Source organism: Phycodurus eques, chromosome 12, assembly GCF_024500275.1.
Source record: "Phycodurus eques isolate BA_2022a chromosome 12, UOR_Pequ_1.1, whole genome shotgun sequence".
Lineage (NCBI taxonomy): Eukaryota > Metazoa > Chordata > Actinopteri > Syngnathiformes > Syngnathidae > Phycodurus > Phycodurus eques.
Window position 1 is genome coordinate 26,118,644 of NC_084536.1, and position 17,080 is coordinate 26,135,723.

The 17,080-nt window shown below is 40.2% G+C and overlaps 1 protein-coding gene across 1 annotated transcript in view; it reads right to left on the reverse strand.

The window, feature by feature from the left end:
* Positions 1-17,080, reverse strand: part of LOC133411022 (ribosomal RNA processing protein 1 homolog B-like) — a 31,562-nt gene that overhangs the window by 11,249 nt on the left and 3,233 nt on the right. Inside the window, exons 3-12 of the mRNA XM_061692818.1 lie at positions 15,715-15,772; positions 13,789-13,874; positions 12,205-12,266; positions 12,001-12,130; positions 11,571-11,635; positions 9,449-9,594; positions 9,206-9,267; positions 7,918-8,015; positions 4,933-4,952; positions 4,731-4,847 (exon numbers count right to left, since the gene is read on the reverse strand). Of these exons, the coding sequence (XP_061548802.1) occupies positions 4,731-4,847; positions 4,933-4,952; positions 7,918-8,015; positions 9,206-9,267; positions 9,449-9,594; positions 11,571-11,635; positions 12,001-12,130; positions 12,205-12,266; positions 13,789-13,874; positions 15,715-15,772 (844 nt within the window). The remainder of the gene's footprint in view (positions 1-4,730; positions 4,848-4,932; positions 4,953-7,917; positions 8,016-9,205; positions 9,268-9,448; positions 9,595-11,570; positions 11,636-12,000; positions 12,131-12,204; positions 12,267-13,788; positions 13,875-15,714; positions 15,773-17,080) is intronic.

Consider the following 17,080-nt stretch of genomic DNA (forward strand, 5'->3'; position numbering starts at 1 on the left):
AGTGGAGGCTTAATGGCAGCTACTTTAAGAGCTTTAGGAAACTCTCTTGACTCAAGTGAGCAATTTATTATTTTCTTGTAATCAGCGATCACAGACGTCGCAATATCTTTAAAAAAGTGTCGAGTCAAGACAGCTCGTTGATGGTTTCAGCTGCTGAACCGTTTTCTCTACAGTTTTTTGGTCAATTGTATCAAATTCTGACATGGTTACAGAGTTTTTTCTGGCTGGCTTCAGATGTAGAATCATTTTATCATTTTGCTGATTTGTGATAATATTTTACCTGATGGATTGTATTCTTTCACTAAAATTAGCAAATTCATTGCATTTATCTGCTGTTAGGAGTTTTGGAGCTATCTGATTCGGGGGTGTTGTGAGCTTGTCAACCACAGCAAACAGAGTGCGAGTATTGTTAAAGTTCTTACTGATGATTTCAGGAAAGTGTTGCTGTCTCGCCCTGACTAACGCTTGGTTAAAATTACATAGACTTTGTAGAGGTCGTAGTCAATTCGGAGTTTAGTTTTTCTCCACTTACATTCTGCTTTCCTACACTTTGATTTAGAGGTCTTTACCATCATTGTGCTCCTCCACGGCGTTCTAGGTCGCCTCAAGATTGTCTTAGTTTTAATAGGAGCGACAGCATTCATGACATTTGAGATTTTACAGGTGACATTATCCAAACGTTTATCAACTGTCTCAGCATTCACAGTTTGTGGCACAGCAACGGTCTCCATAAACTTAGAGGTGGTGCTGTCATTTATGTACCTTTTCTTAATAGACATAGAGGTTGTCTGAACCTTTGGAAGAATCTGTAATTCAAAGAATACACAAAAATGGTCAGAAATAGCCATATCCTTAATGTCAAATTGATAGAATTTCAACATCCTTAGACATGACCAGGTCTAAGATGTGACCTTGATTGTGGGTTGGACTCTTAATATGTTGAGAGAGGTCAAATGTGTTTAGTACAGCAGAGTTCTTTAGATTTTTTCCCCCCACATTATTGTCAACATGAATGTTAAAGTCTCCCGTTATGACAAAATAGTTGTAGTCAGTACAAATAACTGACAGCAGTTCAGAGAAGTCCTCCATAAATTTCCTGTCGTATCTTGGAGGCCTATAAATTATTAAAACAATAACCTTTGGGTCACCCTTAACCAAAAGAGAGCTATTCAAAAGAGCTAAAATCACCCAGTATAATTTTTTCACACAGAAATGACGACTTAACAGCAATACCACCGCCTTTTTCCCCCCTCTTCGACACTTGTTTCACTAAAAATTTGCTGGTGTTGCCTCATTTAAAACGGTATTACAGCTACGGCTTTTTTTGTGCCATATTTCTTTGACCAACTTTCTGTCCCTTGTAATTACTGGGATAAAAAAAAATGCCTGATCTCCGCAGGGGTCTGACTTATTCTGGAAAAGATCCCGCCGATATCAGTCAGATTCACAGATAAGGGTCTTCATGGGTGAAGGAGGGGCCCTTCGCATCTTAGTGGACGGTGGTTTCAGGCTATTGGGGATGGGAGGAAGATCTTCGCGTGGTGTGCGTTGGATTCCAATATTGATAATCGTCTTCATCCTGTCAGTCACACCTAGCAGAGAATTTGGACGAGTAGAGAGTGAGTTTTCCGTCTGGCTTTGCGCCATTGGGGCAGGGAGGGGTGTGGGTGATGCAACGTGCTGGATCATCTCATTTGTCATTCACTCCTCAGATTCTTTAGATGACCCTGAAGAACGAGCGTCTGCGCCTCGTGTCGCCTGATCTCCTGTTCCTCCGATTGTTTTGGGACCAACTGCATCACCAAGGCCAGTGTTTTTCTTTTTGGGCCGCTGAACACAGTAAAAAAATCAGGTAGGGATTGGCGATTACCGATAACAGGAATTGGGATGCGGCCAATAACGGTTTTATTTCAAGATATCAGGTACTTGTGAGGGGTGCCAATACCATCTTCTGATACTTAAGGGAAAAAATAATTTAAATTCTATAACTTCTCCCGGCCAGTTGCTGGCTTGACACACCGGCGAATGATCATGTGCTTCAGAAAGAAAGGTCTTTCACGCATCCATTGTCTTCCACTTGTCAGGGTTCAAGTCACAGGGAGAGCAGCTTAAGCAGGAAGCTCACACTTCTTTGTCCCCAACCATCATCCAGCTCTTCTAGGGGGATCCTGAGGCGTTCCGAGACCAGCCAGGAAACAGCGTGTCCTGGGTCTTCCCTGGGGCGTCCTACTAGTGGGATCTGCCCGGAACACCTCACCAGAAAGGTCTTTGTTCACGATTTTCTGTCATTCTGTTAATTAAGTTTTATGTATCAAAAATACTTGTGGTATCGGGACTCCGTATCGGTGAGTAGTCAAGAATGAACACTCTGCCGTGGAAAATTACTTCTTTCTGTGACTTTGCAATTGTGCCTTTTATTTTTTTTTCACCTCGCCAATCTGCTTCTCAGTCAAAGTGTGCTCTGGACCAAGTACCAGCTCCCTACTTTTCTCAGGGACAATATAAGATGAGCAATCTTGGTGCAGCTGTGTGTTTTTTTTTTTTTAATTTATTTTTTTTTTTTTATTTGTCTCTCTCCTTTTCTGGTTTGGATAACTGTGCATCTGCTTCAGAGTTCTTCAGAGTGAGAGGCGTGGGCTTCGTGTATAATTCACATTTCTTTCCCCCAAAAATTGTCAATAGTCAATAATGTGCATTATAAATAGGTTTAGAGGCAAATGGGAACATAAATAAATAAATAAAAATGTCACATTTTATAAATGTATGCCGCCATCTAGTGGTTATGAAAAAGTGGTACGCTTTCATTCTAATATGACACCGCCATCTAGTGGTTATGAAGAAGTGATACACTTTCATTCCAATATGACAGGGGTACATATGACTGCATATATGTACAGTTTCCATACCCTGGCAGATTTTGTTAAAAAAAATATATATATATATATATATATTATATAATATATATATATATGACTGATAGTCAACTGAACAACAACCATCATTAATTTGTTTATGGTTATGCTTTGTTTAATGATGATGCTTTTCTGAAATGCTTGACCGTTTAATTTGAATCCCATTCAAATAAAATGTTTCGCCTGGTCCATGTTTTGTTTAAATAATTGTACCCATCTTTTTGGTTGTACAAATTCTGCCTGGGCAATTAAATATATGAGCACAACTGTGTGTTTTCTAATTTCCTAAATAATAAAAGGGCTGTGAATTTTAAAATAAGAGCAAGTAAATAAAAAAAAAAAGTATTACGTGTTCAAATAAAGTGCTGAGCTTCAGCAGAATACTTCATGTTTAGATCATATGGGTAGAAGCAAAATCCATCCATCCATTTTCTGGCGCTTATCCGAGGTCGGGTCGCGGGGACAGTAGCTTGAGCAGGGACGTCCAGACTTGCTCTCCCTGGCCACTTCATCCAGCTCTTCCGGGGGGATGCCGAGGTGTTCCCAGGCCAGCTGAAAGACCTAGTCTCTCCAGCGTGTCCTGGGTGGTCCCCGGGGTCTCCGCCCGGTGGGACGTGCCCGGAACACCTCACCAGGGAGGCGTCCGGGAGGCATCCGAATCAGATGCCCCAGCCACCTCATCTGGCTCCTCTCGATGTGGAGGAGCAGCAGCTCTACTCTGAGATCCTCCCGGATGACCAAGCTTCTCACCCTATCTCTAAGGGAAAAATAACTATAATATACAGTCCCCTCCAAAAGTATTGGAACGGCAAGGTCAATTCCATTGTTTTTATTTTTTTGTATACTGGACTTTTGGGTTTCAGGTGGAAAGATATTTATGAGACAAAATTTCAGAATTCCAGCATGGTATTTACATCCAAACAAAATGGTTGGCAAACCTCCACAGGCTAGGAGTGAAGGTATCACAATCCACTGTTCGAAGACTTCGAGAGAAGAAATATAGAGGCCATACATCAAGATACAAACCATTCATCAGCAAAAAGAATTAAGTTTAAGTTAATTTAATCAGGTCTGTTCCAATATTTGTGCTCACTTGAAAAGTGGGTGGCTTCAAACAAAAGGTGCTCTCTCCTGAGTTGTTTAACATAGCTAGATGTAAATACCATGAAATGGAAGCTGCAATTCTGAACTTTTGTCTCATATTCATCTTTTGATTTGAAACCCAAAGTCTTCAGGATACAACAAAAACAAAGGAATTGACCTTGCCGTTCCAATACTTTTGGAGGGGACAGTAACATTGCTTGATGGACTGCTTTTAGCGTGTTTAATAAATTAAAGTCGAAGCATGTCAAACTGACCCTTGTATCCATAGATTTTTCTGTATATGGCCATTGGAGGAAAAGGTTTGGACACTTCTGCTCTGAAATGTAAACGCTATTCATACTCCAGCAAATAGATTTTCTGGTAAAAAGTGGTATGGAACCTCCCTAAAATCAGGTCGTGATCACAGTCTCATGTAAAATTCTGTACAGTAAATGCTCTGTATAAAGTCCCTCATAGTCATGCATAACCACAAAGAAACTAAAATGAACAACTAATACATGGTTATGTGATAAATTAATAATGACCTCAGTGTATCAAGAAAGAGGGATGATTGCTTACTTCCCAAGGAAACAACATTTACTGATCTCTTATTGCTCTCAATTACAAATACACTCACACAGTCTTTGCAGATGAGTGTAAGCTAGACTCGCTTTTCTGGGCATCTGAAATATTTTTAATAGATGTGCGTTTTGCAGAAACAAAGAGGTACTTTACGATTCTTAGCTGCTTGCTCTTTAAACCTTCCATCCTTCATTCTCTTTCTGCTGCCAAAGATTTCATCATCCTCATCTGTAGACACTTCCTTGGGACATCGAACGTGAGGAAAGATGCCTAACAGGAAAATAAAACAATGAGTCGCATAATACATGGGAAACAGAAAGAAATTGTGTTACCAAACTATTAACAAAAGCAATACCTTTGCTGAGGTTGCGGAACCTGCCATTCAAAAGAGAGAAAAGCGTATTGAAAGAAAAGTGGGGCTGTATCATAAAGTATTACATTCTCTTGGCAAGAAAGTGCAACAATATATCAATCAACAAGTCAGATGATCAAATTAACGACTATTTTGCTTATCGTTTAGAGACCTTGTTTAACTTAAAATTGTCCAAATCCTATTAATTTCAGCCTCTCAAAGGTAAATATTCTCAGAGTTCTGCAATGCTCCATGAAAGAAGTCCGATTATCTTTGTTTTGAATCAAAATAAGAGAAGTGCAAATATCTGCTTTTAATGTGGAAAACAATGATCAACATGTTTGCCTGTTTTATCAAATTATGTTTGATGAAGATGTCCTGTTTTTGAGTAAAATGGAATTTAAAAAAATTTAACCGATTCATCAAAATAATAATCAACAGATTAATTGATTATTAAAATCGTTAGTTGAAAGGGTTGCAACGAAGGGGAAAAAATAAAAATAAAATAAAATCAGTTCAATCGGGTCATGGTTTTGAGTCAAAGATCAGATAATTTTTCGGATCAGCAAAAGAAGAAAAAAAAAGAAAAATGAAAAAAACTGCCCTCCGTTTATTTTGTAAAACCATTTTTCTCATTAAATAAAAACAACATTCAACTCAAACTGTCAAATATGGCATTTATATGATGAGACAACAATCTAAAGGCGCAATATAAGTCCCGATACCTCCTCCTTTTATACATGGACCGTGAACGAAAAACATCTCAAAGTGCAATTTAACGAATATGCTCTTCCTTTAAACACGGATAATGAATCAAACACTCGCCAATGTCCACATTATTCATGGAAAAAAAGGTAAACAAAGCATACTGATCTTATAATTTTACATTATCTGTGGTGACTGGGAATAATTTTACATTATCTGTGGTGACTTGGATATCAGTATTGGGTCTCGCTATCTTACACTCAGTAACTGCGCCAGATTTGGTCCTGTGATTTGTTACCCTAGATGTCCACCTAGCCCACATTTTTTGTCTTTTCCTGCTCAGAAAGACTTGGCTCAATCATCGCACTAAAGTGGGTGTGCGACAGGATTACACCTGTTTTGCACAACTAAGTATGGCCTTGTGTCTTGAGCAATAAACATCGCAATCGCTTCTGTAATAGCTTAAGACCGCTGCTCAGTTGGATTGTGCAACAAAGTGCTGCTTAAATGCCACAATGATAAGCGGTTGTTGGCCAGCCTTCGTTTTACACGCGAGTTACCGGACACAAGATTGACGATTCAATGCCCTGCTTTCTTTTTTAGTTATTCTAAATGTCAGGACACGTAATTGCGGTGAGGCATTGTTCCAGTTTGACGGCCCCCGCCTGTGAAACAGCCTGCCAGAGCACCTCAGGGCCGCAGAGAACAATGTTTTGAAAAACAGGCTCGAGACCCACTTTTTTAATTTTTATTTACCTTTTAACATGCATCAGAACTGTTTTATTCCCTTATACCTTTTTATTTTATTCTTAATGTTTCTAATGTAGTAGTATTTATTGTAATTTATCTTTATTTTGATAGTCTTGTTTTTTTAAACATTGTTTTTGATATGTTTAAGTAGGTTTATGATCATTTTACCATCTTTCAGTGTTTCCTCAGAGGGAGCCTTTTGCACTGGGCGCTGTGGTGGACCGTGGCAATGGTCCTGCCTCATGGGGTCCTCAGTCGCCATATGTGGCTCCCCCTACAGCACTACACTGTGCGGCTCTGTGCCGGTGTCCTCTGGCCACGGTATGTTGCCTGCCCTTGGTGCAGAGGGCTCCCTGAGACGGCGTTTCCCACTTGGTTTTCTCTGTGTCCGCCGTAAGTCATTGCATTATTATTGTCTTACTTTTAACCGTGTGTGTGTCTCTCTCTCTCTGTTAGTAATTCTATAGTATACCGGTACTACACTGATTAGTTACATTGTGTAATAGAAAACAAACCTATTACGGTTTCATTTGGCAAGCTCTCTGTACGTTTTGATTATTTTGTCATCTTGTAACCTTTAAAATGTCCAAAAATTGATAAAACAGATATTTTTCACCTAATCTTGATCAGATGACAATCACGTGATCGACCCCGATTTCCGATCATGTGATCGGATCGGGTCATCCCTAGAATTTGCAATGATAATGATTTGGGTGTCTCAACTACAAACAGCTAATATGAGTTCGTGGGTGTGGTGCTATTGTTCTTCCGAAAACATTTTGAGAAATAATCATGAGCGTCTCTGCTGGTTGCAGAAAAGTAGTGCACTCAATCTTACCTTTAATTTCTTGGAGACAAGTACCCTAATTCCTCGTGTATAATGCGCACCCATGTATAAACATCCCCAAAGTTGACCTCAAAATTCTAGAAAACCCTTCTACCCATGTACGACCCCAATTCCAATGAAGTTGGGACGTTGTGTTAAACAAATAAAAACAGAATACAATGATTGGAAAATCATGTTCAACCTATATTTAATTGAATACACTACAAAGACAAGCTATTTAATGTTCAAACTGGTATACTTTATTGTTTTTAGCAAATAATCATTAACTTAGAATTTTATGCCTGCAACACGTTCCAAAAAAGCTGGGACAGGGTTATGTTTACCACTGTCTTAAATCACCTTTTCTTTTAACAACATTCAATAAACGTTTGGGAACTGAGGACACTAATTGTTGAAGCTTTGGAGGTGGAGGTAATTTTTCCCTATACCCATGTATAATGGGCACTATTGACTTTTCACCATTTTTTGGAGGGAAAAATGTGCATTATACACAAGAAATTACAGTAATCAACAATCAATTTCACACAATCAACAATTGTTAATGATCAATTGACCAATTACATTCATCTCCACTAGCGAGACTATTATTAAATAAGACTTTATACACAGACCACAACATTTAGTACGATAAAGCACTTTAGAATGATTACAACTTTTGAAACTGTCGGCGAGATTACACTACTTACACTTTGATGATTTTGTAGAGTTTCCGTCTATTATGGCTGGGTGTGCTCCTTCGACTAGACATCTCGAACAGCTCGTCAGCGAGAGCTGCATAGTTAAACTATAAAACAAATGTTTTATTAGAAGGGGGGCAAACAAAATGTGGTATCCTTCAAGATTCAGACGAAAGTTGTACCAAATAGCATTACCAATCAAAAGAAAGTATCTCGATCAGGATTTTTGGGGCCGATCAGCGAGTTTAAAAAAAGCGATAACCGATCACCAATCCAATCACAAGATGGAGCAATGTGTCAATTTAAATGACTTGTTCATTTACTGTATATACTTGTGTACTTAATTGTTAAAAAAAATTACATTTACATAAATGTATCTTTGTTCATCTTTTTATGCCAGTGAGGCATAGTGACAGACAGAACTAATAAATGGTCTCCTATTAGATGGCAGGAAGTACATACAGTAATTAATGTATCCACTTTTTGTGACATTTTTGTTTGTTGGTGTGCCATGAGATTTTTCACTTGTAAAATATGTGCCTTGGCTCCATAAAGGTTGGACATCACTGCTCTAGTCCTGCGACATCACTGCTCTAGTCCTCTCCCAAGCATCGGTGACCAACAACACACGTTTTCCCCCCATTTTGTTCTTACAAGCACACGGCGCAATCCATTATTGTCGTCGTCGCCATGATCACAAGTGTATCCAGTCGTGTTTGAGTTGGCAAGATAAAGCCCAGTGATTGCAAAAAACGGGATGCGGTGGTATCGGAATACATGATTATATTGCAGTAGTCTGACATAGTGCAATCGTGAAAGACCAAATTTGTCCTGAAGTCCGGGCATTACGTGTTGCCCGTCTCCGGCCTGTTGTCTAGACGTTCCACACCGCCAACATGTTTTTTTTTGTTTTTTTTAAATAACCTAATTGACCGTCGGATATTTACAGTACTCTGTAAATACTCTCTGTCCCACACCGTCGACATGTTTTTAAAAAAAATATCTATTGGTGGTCAGATATTTACAGTACTACATCAAAAGACACGCAACAAGGCTAAAAATAAACTAGCTGTTGGGATTCGAATATACTGTACACGACGGCGACGTGGAGTAAATATCTTTTGCGGAGCCGATCATGATCGGCGAAGTTTGACATTAAAGCCTATCAGCCGATCAGCATAAAATGCTAATTACCAGCCGATACCGATCAGACCGATTTCCGGTGAAAAGCCTAAATATTAGTTCATTACGTCACCTGGGGGAAAAAACGTATTTTGGATAAAATTACAAAACCAACCTGTAGAACTGATGTGTTGTCTCCTGACTTAAGATCATGATCATCCAAGTACGATTTACTACCTGAAAACAAATAAACCGGCAGTTATGTCTTTGTGGTATTTTTAAAAAAAAAGCACACCTTCTACACATGCAACAAATGAGCTTAATAATAAATGAGTACAACCCCCTGATAAACATCAGTGTAATAATTTATGTTAAGTACTGTTCTGGAACATGTGGTGTGTCCTGTGAAATGTAGTACCATTAATCTGCCTAACGAGGTTCTTCTCATCCCCTTCAAAGGACTCTGCGGCTTTCAGCTCCTTCATCAAATCTTCAATGGCATCGGGAGCCTGGTCAATAATCGCGCTGAAGATGCTGCTGTAGATGGCTCGAAAAAGTGTCCAACTGGTCAGACCGACACGTAAAGAGAATCAGTGAATGTCAAATATTACAAGAAAGCAATAAGCACAAGATCATGAAATAATTTACAGATTTCTGGAGGTGGGGGGGTTGTATTTGAGTGGGTGGTTCCCCCCCCACCCCCACCTTTTTTTTTTCCCCCCCAAAAGGAGATCACACTCCTAAGCCTCCCTGGTAAGGTCTATTCAGGGGTTCTGCAGATCCGTCACCTTATCATGGTGGAGGGGTTTGTGTGTCCCAGTGACAAATTGTCTGGGGCTTTATGCCCCTGCCAGGGTTACCCATGGGAAACAGGTCCTAGGTGAGGAACCAGAAAAAGCACAGCTAGAATGAACGCTTATGATGATTAACATAAATGGACACCAGTTTCCCTTGCCCTGAATCGGGTCACCGGCCAAAACAGTGGTGCCAAAACAGTCTTGAAGTGCCTCTAGGGACACTTCTGGCCACACTCATACCAGTTTCCTAACTGTTTGGGTGACTTGAACCAGTGGTCTGGAAGCTGGCATTAGCAGTGACGTTGTCTGAGGCACCGAGGTGGGGGAAGGGAAGGGCCTTGTAGACTCCTCTCAGGGGAGGGGTAAAAACATTGTCCAGAGTGCTATTTCTCCGTGTTGGAAAGTGAATGCTTGAGTAGAATTTTGGAAACACTGTCTTGAGGTCAGCATGGTTGAAATCCCCAGTCAGTATGAGGAAAGCATCTGGGTGGGCGTCCTGCTGCTCACTGATGTGATTGTATAGTTCACTCAGCACCTCACTCCTGATGAGGGTTGGGCACAGAGAACCAAGAACCGGTTGGAACCGGAGGGACCGACGTTCCGGTTCTCCCGGAATCGACGTTCCGGTTCTCCCGGAATCGTTCAAATTTAAAAATGTTGGTTCCCAGTTTAGATGCCTAGTCCTCTGGCCCTGAATAAGAAGTGGCGAAAACCAACGAAGAACGCGCACGAAGGCGTGCTTGTGCCCAACGGCGGTGAACAAAAGTGTCTGGTAAAATTACTGACCGGTCACCTCAGTGCAACACTTGAAGAAGAATATATTGTGCAAAGGAGGCTTTCACGATGTCTAGCGTGTGACGCGCTCAAAACTGTTTATTACGTTCACTAGTCCGCAAGCTAATGAGCTAATCAGCAAAAAAGCCAAGTCAACCACGGTGAGGTCATTTAAAACCTCAGCAGGCACTCTGAATTGTTGTGTGCGTTAGTCCCCACAGAACACAAACGTGCAGTGGCACGAATTGAGCATTTAATTGACAATTGAGCATACGAGTGAACGTCAATACGTTCACTCGTATGCTCAATTGTCTGTCATCTGTCAATCCAATGATTGACAGATGAAGGTCATCTCCAGCGCCTTGAGCGGATACACCCATACAGTCCCGCACACAGCCTTATTTTACATGAATTTCAGAGCCTTACATTCATGGTGATTTTTTTTTTTTATTATATAAAATTTGCCAGGCTTTTTAAAAAGACTTCTGTGGTGTGTCAAACTTACACAACATTATTTGGGCTTCTTTAGTGGGTTTATGACTCTGTATACCAAAGTGCCAAAAATTTAATATTTAACTGCAATTTTTGTGAACAGCCCAAGTCTGTTTTATTTATATTTTTATTTTCCGAAGAATATGTTACTTATTGTTCTATATTTCAATGCCAATGTTCAATATTCTTTAGAATTAAATGTTAATTGTTCTTAAAAAACATCAACATGAATTATAATGCTCCAATACCTTTATATCAGTGGAAAAGAAACAACAGCAATACTGTAATTTCTTGCAATAAATTTGGGGAAAATATATCGAAAGAAAAATCCCAAAAATTTCTAAAATGCTAAAGAGTACTGAGATCAGAAAAAAACTACTGCGGGGAAAAGGCCGCAACAATCATAAAAATGGTGTAGTAGCAATATACGTCTCTTGACAGATATCAAGCAAAGGAACCTAAGAGTGTTGGACTTACTCCTTGGTTTTGGCTGCCGTTTTGCAGAATGGCTGTACAAATATCAGGTTCTGGTCAGCTGTGAGCTGTAGAAAGAAAAAAAAAAAATACAAGAAGGATCGCCACTATTGTCTTTTATCGGTTATTAATATTTCCTCATTTGTTGCAGAATCCTCTAACTGATGCTTCATTCAAATGAAAGGAAGTGTATGCTAAACTACTATAATACTAGCATTAAAAGTGGATGAGTGTCCAATGAAGAATTTGATACAGTATCTCCTTCATAACTCCTTTCAGTTCAACAATTTTCTGTGTAGTGAAACATCTTCATTGAACCACTTCGACAGGGTCAATAAAAAAAAATTAAATCAAAACAAAACTTAGACCAATAACCAAAATGTCTGCCGACGCTCCATAGTCCAAATGATTCTTTTCTTGATCACAGATGTACCTCTGAAGCACCCACAGCTCCTAGCTCAGTCAAGTAGAGGTCCAAGATATGGAACTGCAGACCAGCGGGTGCATCATTGCCACTGTTCAGGAGCTGTGTCGCAAAGACTTCCAGAAATCTTGCAACCGCACTGAAAAAACAAGGGGACAATGTATATCATTTAGTGTATGTTATGACACTGCACAAATTGGATTTTGAGGTTACCTGCTCTCCCAGTTTTTTCTCTTCAGCATCTCAAAGCTTTTCCTGAACATGAAGCGGACTAGCTGTAACATGAAAAACAGGCGCTCCATAAGGGGAGAAAAGGGATGCAGATTCAGCTGGCTACGGTCGAGGTGCCCTTGAGCAAGTCCCCACCACTCCAGCTCAAGTGGTGCAGCACTCAATGCGCACCTCTTTCACTCTGAATCTCTCGCTCTATCTCCTTTATTTGCGACAGTCAAAATTGAGATCACGATTAAAATTCGATAAATTCCGCAGCCCTACTTCAAATACAATAAAAGCACAAGATAAATAGCAACAGTGAAACAGAAATGCATATTTATTTCAAGGCATCTTACAACACGCTGTGCTGTGGAAATATAATAAGATCGGCATGTTGAAATGGAATTCTGAGTGATATTTTTAGGTGTTTGTTTTTTGTTTCTATGCCATGCCTTCAAAATATGTCTATGTGAAAACGGTCAGTGGCACTAAAATGTTCGGGACCCCTTTTATTTTATATTATACATAGGCTTTACACGATCAAAATTTTTAGGGCCAATCACAGAGTTTAAAAAAACGTTAACCGTTCACAAGATGGAGCAATGTGTCTATTGAAATGACTCGTTCTTTTACTGAATATACTTGTGTATTATATACTAAGTATCTTCAAAAGTATTCTCTATTCAGGTCACGTATTGTAATCAGTCAGGTCAAACCAACAATACAACATGACAGAAATAATGGATGCTAACTTACTGTAATTAAATTATTGCAATTACTTCACACATACCAAAACTTTAGAAAATGATTTGAAAGAACCCTGGTATGTTTACGTACAACCGTTAGTGCTAGCACTAGCTTGCTCGGCAACATAACGTTTTGTTGCCTGCTTGCGAGCCGTATCACTAAAAGTACTTGAATATACCTCAAGCAATTCATGAATTAAAGTCCTCTCCCGAGCACCGATGACTACCAGCACACAGTTTTCCACATTTTGTTCTCATCATACACACGGCACAATCCAGTGTTGTTGTTGTCACCATGGTAACGAGTGTATCCGGTCACGTTTGAGTTGACAAGATAAAGCCCAGTGATCGTAAAAGACGGGACGTGGTGGTATCGGAATACAAGATTTTATTGCAGTAGCCTGACATCGTGCAATTGTCTGATCCACGCATTACGTGCTGTGACGTCTTATCTGTCCCACACCGCCGACATTTTTTTTATCTTTTTGTTTTTTATAAATAACTATTGGAGCCTATCCCAGCTGACTCTGGGCGAGAGGGGGTTACACCCTGAACTGGTCGCCAGCCAATCACAGGGCACATATAAAAAAACAACCATTCACACTCACAGACACTTACGGGGAAATTTAGAGTCTCCAATAAATCTACCACGCATCTTTTTGGGATGTGGGAGGAAACCGGAGTACCTGGAGAAAACCCACACAGCCACGGGGAAAACAAGCAAACTCAACACAGGCGTGGCCGGGATTTGAACCCTCAGAAGTGTGAGGCAGATGTGCTAACCAGTACAAGTATATTCTAAACCTAGGGGAAACACGGGAGAAGTCCTCACACAAACCTGGAAAAACTTGTCCATTCGCAGTCTGTCGATACCAGTCCACTCTCTTTTGAAGGTCTTCAGGCAGCTATCCAGATATAGTAGTTCTGTAGAAAAATGCATTATTTCACAACTGGCTTTTCTCATTCTGATTTAATTGCATTGAGAATTATACCAGCATAGGGTCAAAGTTAGGGATGCACAATAACTGTTTTGTTTTTTCCCCGCCACACTGATAACCGATAACGTACTGCTTTTCCAAGCCACTTGACATTTCTCAGTATTAAAAGCGGGGACCCCCCTACTGATGTATATTGTACATAATTGTGTTTTATATCAAACTGGTTGCATAATAGAATGCCTTTTGATTCATATAAATTAATAGTCGTATACAAATATCATACCAACATTTATTATCATATATCTGTATTCAACATATGTAATATAATGAGAAAAAAATGCCTTTTTATTGTCACAACAATACACAAGTACAATGAGACAGATGAGAATGTATAAACGTACTTTGTTATTGTGCAATCATACTACAGTATTGATAAATCATGAACTCTTTTTTTCCTCAAACAACCTGGATCATCTTGAATGATACAGGTTCAAATATTCATATATTTTTTAAACTATATAAGGAAAGGTGATCATGCTAATTTTAAAATGCTGGGGCAAGGGTGTGGTTTCGAACAAGCCGGCAGACGCGCATCTTTAGTTGATACCGATCGCGCTGACTCCGTCAAATGTGGGATGGCCGTTGGGTGCTTTAGCAAAGCAAATGTATTTATACAGCGCATTTCATACACAAGGTAACTCAATGTGCTTTACATGATTAAAAGCATTTAAAAACAAAGAAAAAAATGCTGATAAATATTTAAAACCAAGAGGAAAAAAAACAGCATACAGTGCAAGAAATATCATTCAAAAGTGGAAATACTCTAAAAAGCATGGGGGGGGGGGGGTTTAACCTGGACTTAAAAACATGCACACTTGGGGCTGATGGAACTTCTGTTGGCAACTTATTCCATTTGTGTGCAGCATAATAGCTAAATGCTGCTTCACCATGTTTGCTTTGGACTCTGTGCTCCACTATTTGACCTGAGTCTGTCGATCTCAGAGCCCTACTGGGTTTCATTCATGTATTCAGGACTTAAACAATTTAGTGATGTATAGACCAGTAGCGGAACTTTAAAATATATTCTAAAGCTGACTGGAAGCCAGTGTAAAGACTTTAGAATTTGAGTAATACTCTGACTTCTTTGTTCTGGTCAGAACTCGAGGTGCAGTATTCTGAATGAGCTGCAGCTGTTTAATGCTCTTTTTAGGGGGTCCAGTCAGAAGACCATTACAATAGTCAAGGCTACTTGAGAAAAAAATCATGGCTGAGCTTCTCCTGGTCTGCTTAATGTTAATTCCATTAGTAGATTATCTAATTTATTATCCAATGAGTGAGCACTGCAAAGGAAGATATGTAGGTGCGGTGTTCTGCAGGGGTTAGCGTTTACCTAAGCTGTTAGCACACTGCAACAACCATGCTTCTGTATGCGGTCCAACCGCCCCCGCTCGCTCCTGTCAGCTTGAGCTGCTAAGCGAGTCCGCTGGGTCTTGCCGAGAGCTGCTCTCCAAAGGACAATAGTGTCTTAGTTACGAACTAAAAGTCAGTGGACCCTCGTAATTTCAGCAAGTGCTGCCACTCATGCTAATTTACTGAGGACATTGACTATTTTTGGTGTAGCAGGCTCAGAATTATGATGGAAATATCCATGACTGACCCAGGCTAACGCAAACATCAGCCGCTGGCGACAAGCAAACCACTGAATGACTTGGCTCTTTTTATAAGTCCAGTTTTTTTTTGTATCGGACCAATGAGCACGATTACAATTTTTTCCCCAAATTGATAATAGTTATCGTGCATCCCTAGTCAAGTGTGATTGAACTTACGTCCATTAATATCGTGAAAGCTGTGCATCAGTGCGGAAATAGAGTCAGAAAGATCCTCCTGTGAACAAAAGTGTTGTTCATGTTAATGTTAATACATACGACCCCAATTCCAATGAAGTTGGGACGTTGTGTTAAACAAATAAAAACAGAATACAGGAAGTCCTCGAGTTACGACGTATCCGACCTACGACGTTTCGACTTTACGACGCCGTGCCTCGTCTGCCATTTTGTCCCCAGCACCATGGTGTTTCTGCTTAGCTAGTGCATAGTGCTGGTCTGTGTTTGTGCGCCGGGAGTATCGTTGCCTTTTTCCACACTCTCAGCAGTAATGGTAAGTACAGCATCTTATTTTTTTATTTTAATGTATTTTAGTTTATTTATACGAAGTGTTAACCTTTCCTGCTACGGTCACCTGACCGTGGTCGGGAGACGCAGGGGAGACGCCTTCTCCCGTCTCACTCACACATCGACACACACACTGAGCTTGCTGTCACAATCACGTGGGACAATACCCGTAACAGAAGTATTTCGACTTTAACGGTGAAATCCGACTCACGCGGAAATTCGGGTTACGTCGCCAGTGTAGGAACGGAACTCGTTCGTAAATCGAGGACTTCCTGTATACATGTATGATACCTATATAAATCCATCTATCTATCTATCCATCCATCACACACATACAGTGGGTACGGAAAGTATTCAGAACCCCTTAAATTTGTCACTCTTTACTGTATTGCAGCCATTTGCTAAAATCAATCAATCATTTTGCAGATTTATTAAAAAAGAAAAACTGAAATAATCACACAGCTATAACTATTCAGACCCTTTGCTCAGTATTTAGTAGAAGCACCCTTTTGAGCTTATACAGCCATTAGTCGTTTTGGGAATGATGCAATAAGTTTTTCACACCTGGATTTGGGGGTCCTCTGCCATTCCTCCTTGCAGATCTTCTCCGGTTCCGCCAGATTGGATGGTGAATGGTGGTGGACAGCCATTTTCAGTTCTCTCCAGAGATGCTTAATTGAGTATAAGTCAGGGCTCTGCCTGGGCCATTCAAGAACAGTCACCGAGTTGTTCTGAAGCCACTCCTTGGTTATTTTAGCTGTGTGCTTAGGGTCATTATCTTGTTGGAAGCTGAACTTTCGGCCCAGTCTGAGGTCCCGAGCACTCTGGAGAAAAATTTCGTTCAAGATATCCCTGTACTTGGCCGCATTAATCCCTGTCCCTGCAGCTGAAAAACACCCCCAGATGATGCTACCACCACCATCCTTCACTGTTGGGACTGTATTGGACAGGTGATGAGCAGTGCCTGGTTTTCTCCACACACAGCGCTTAGAATTAAAGGCCAAAATGTTCTATCTTGGTC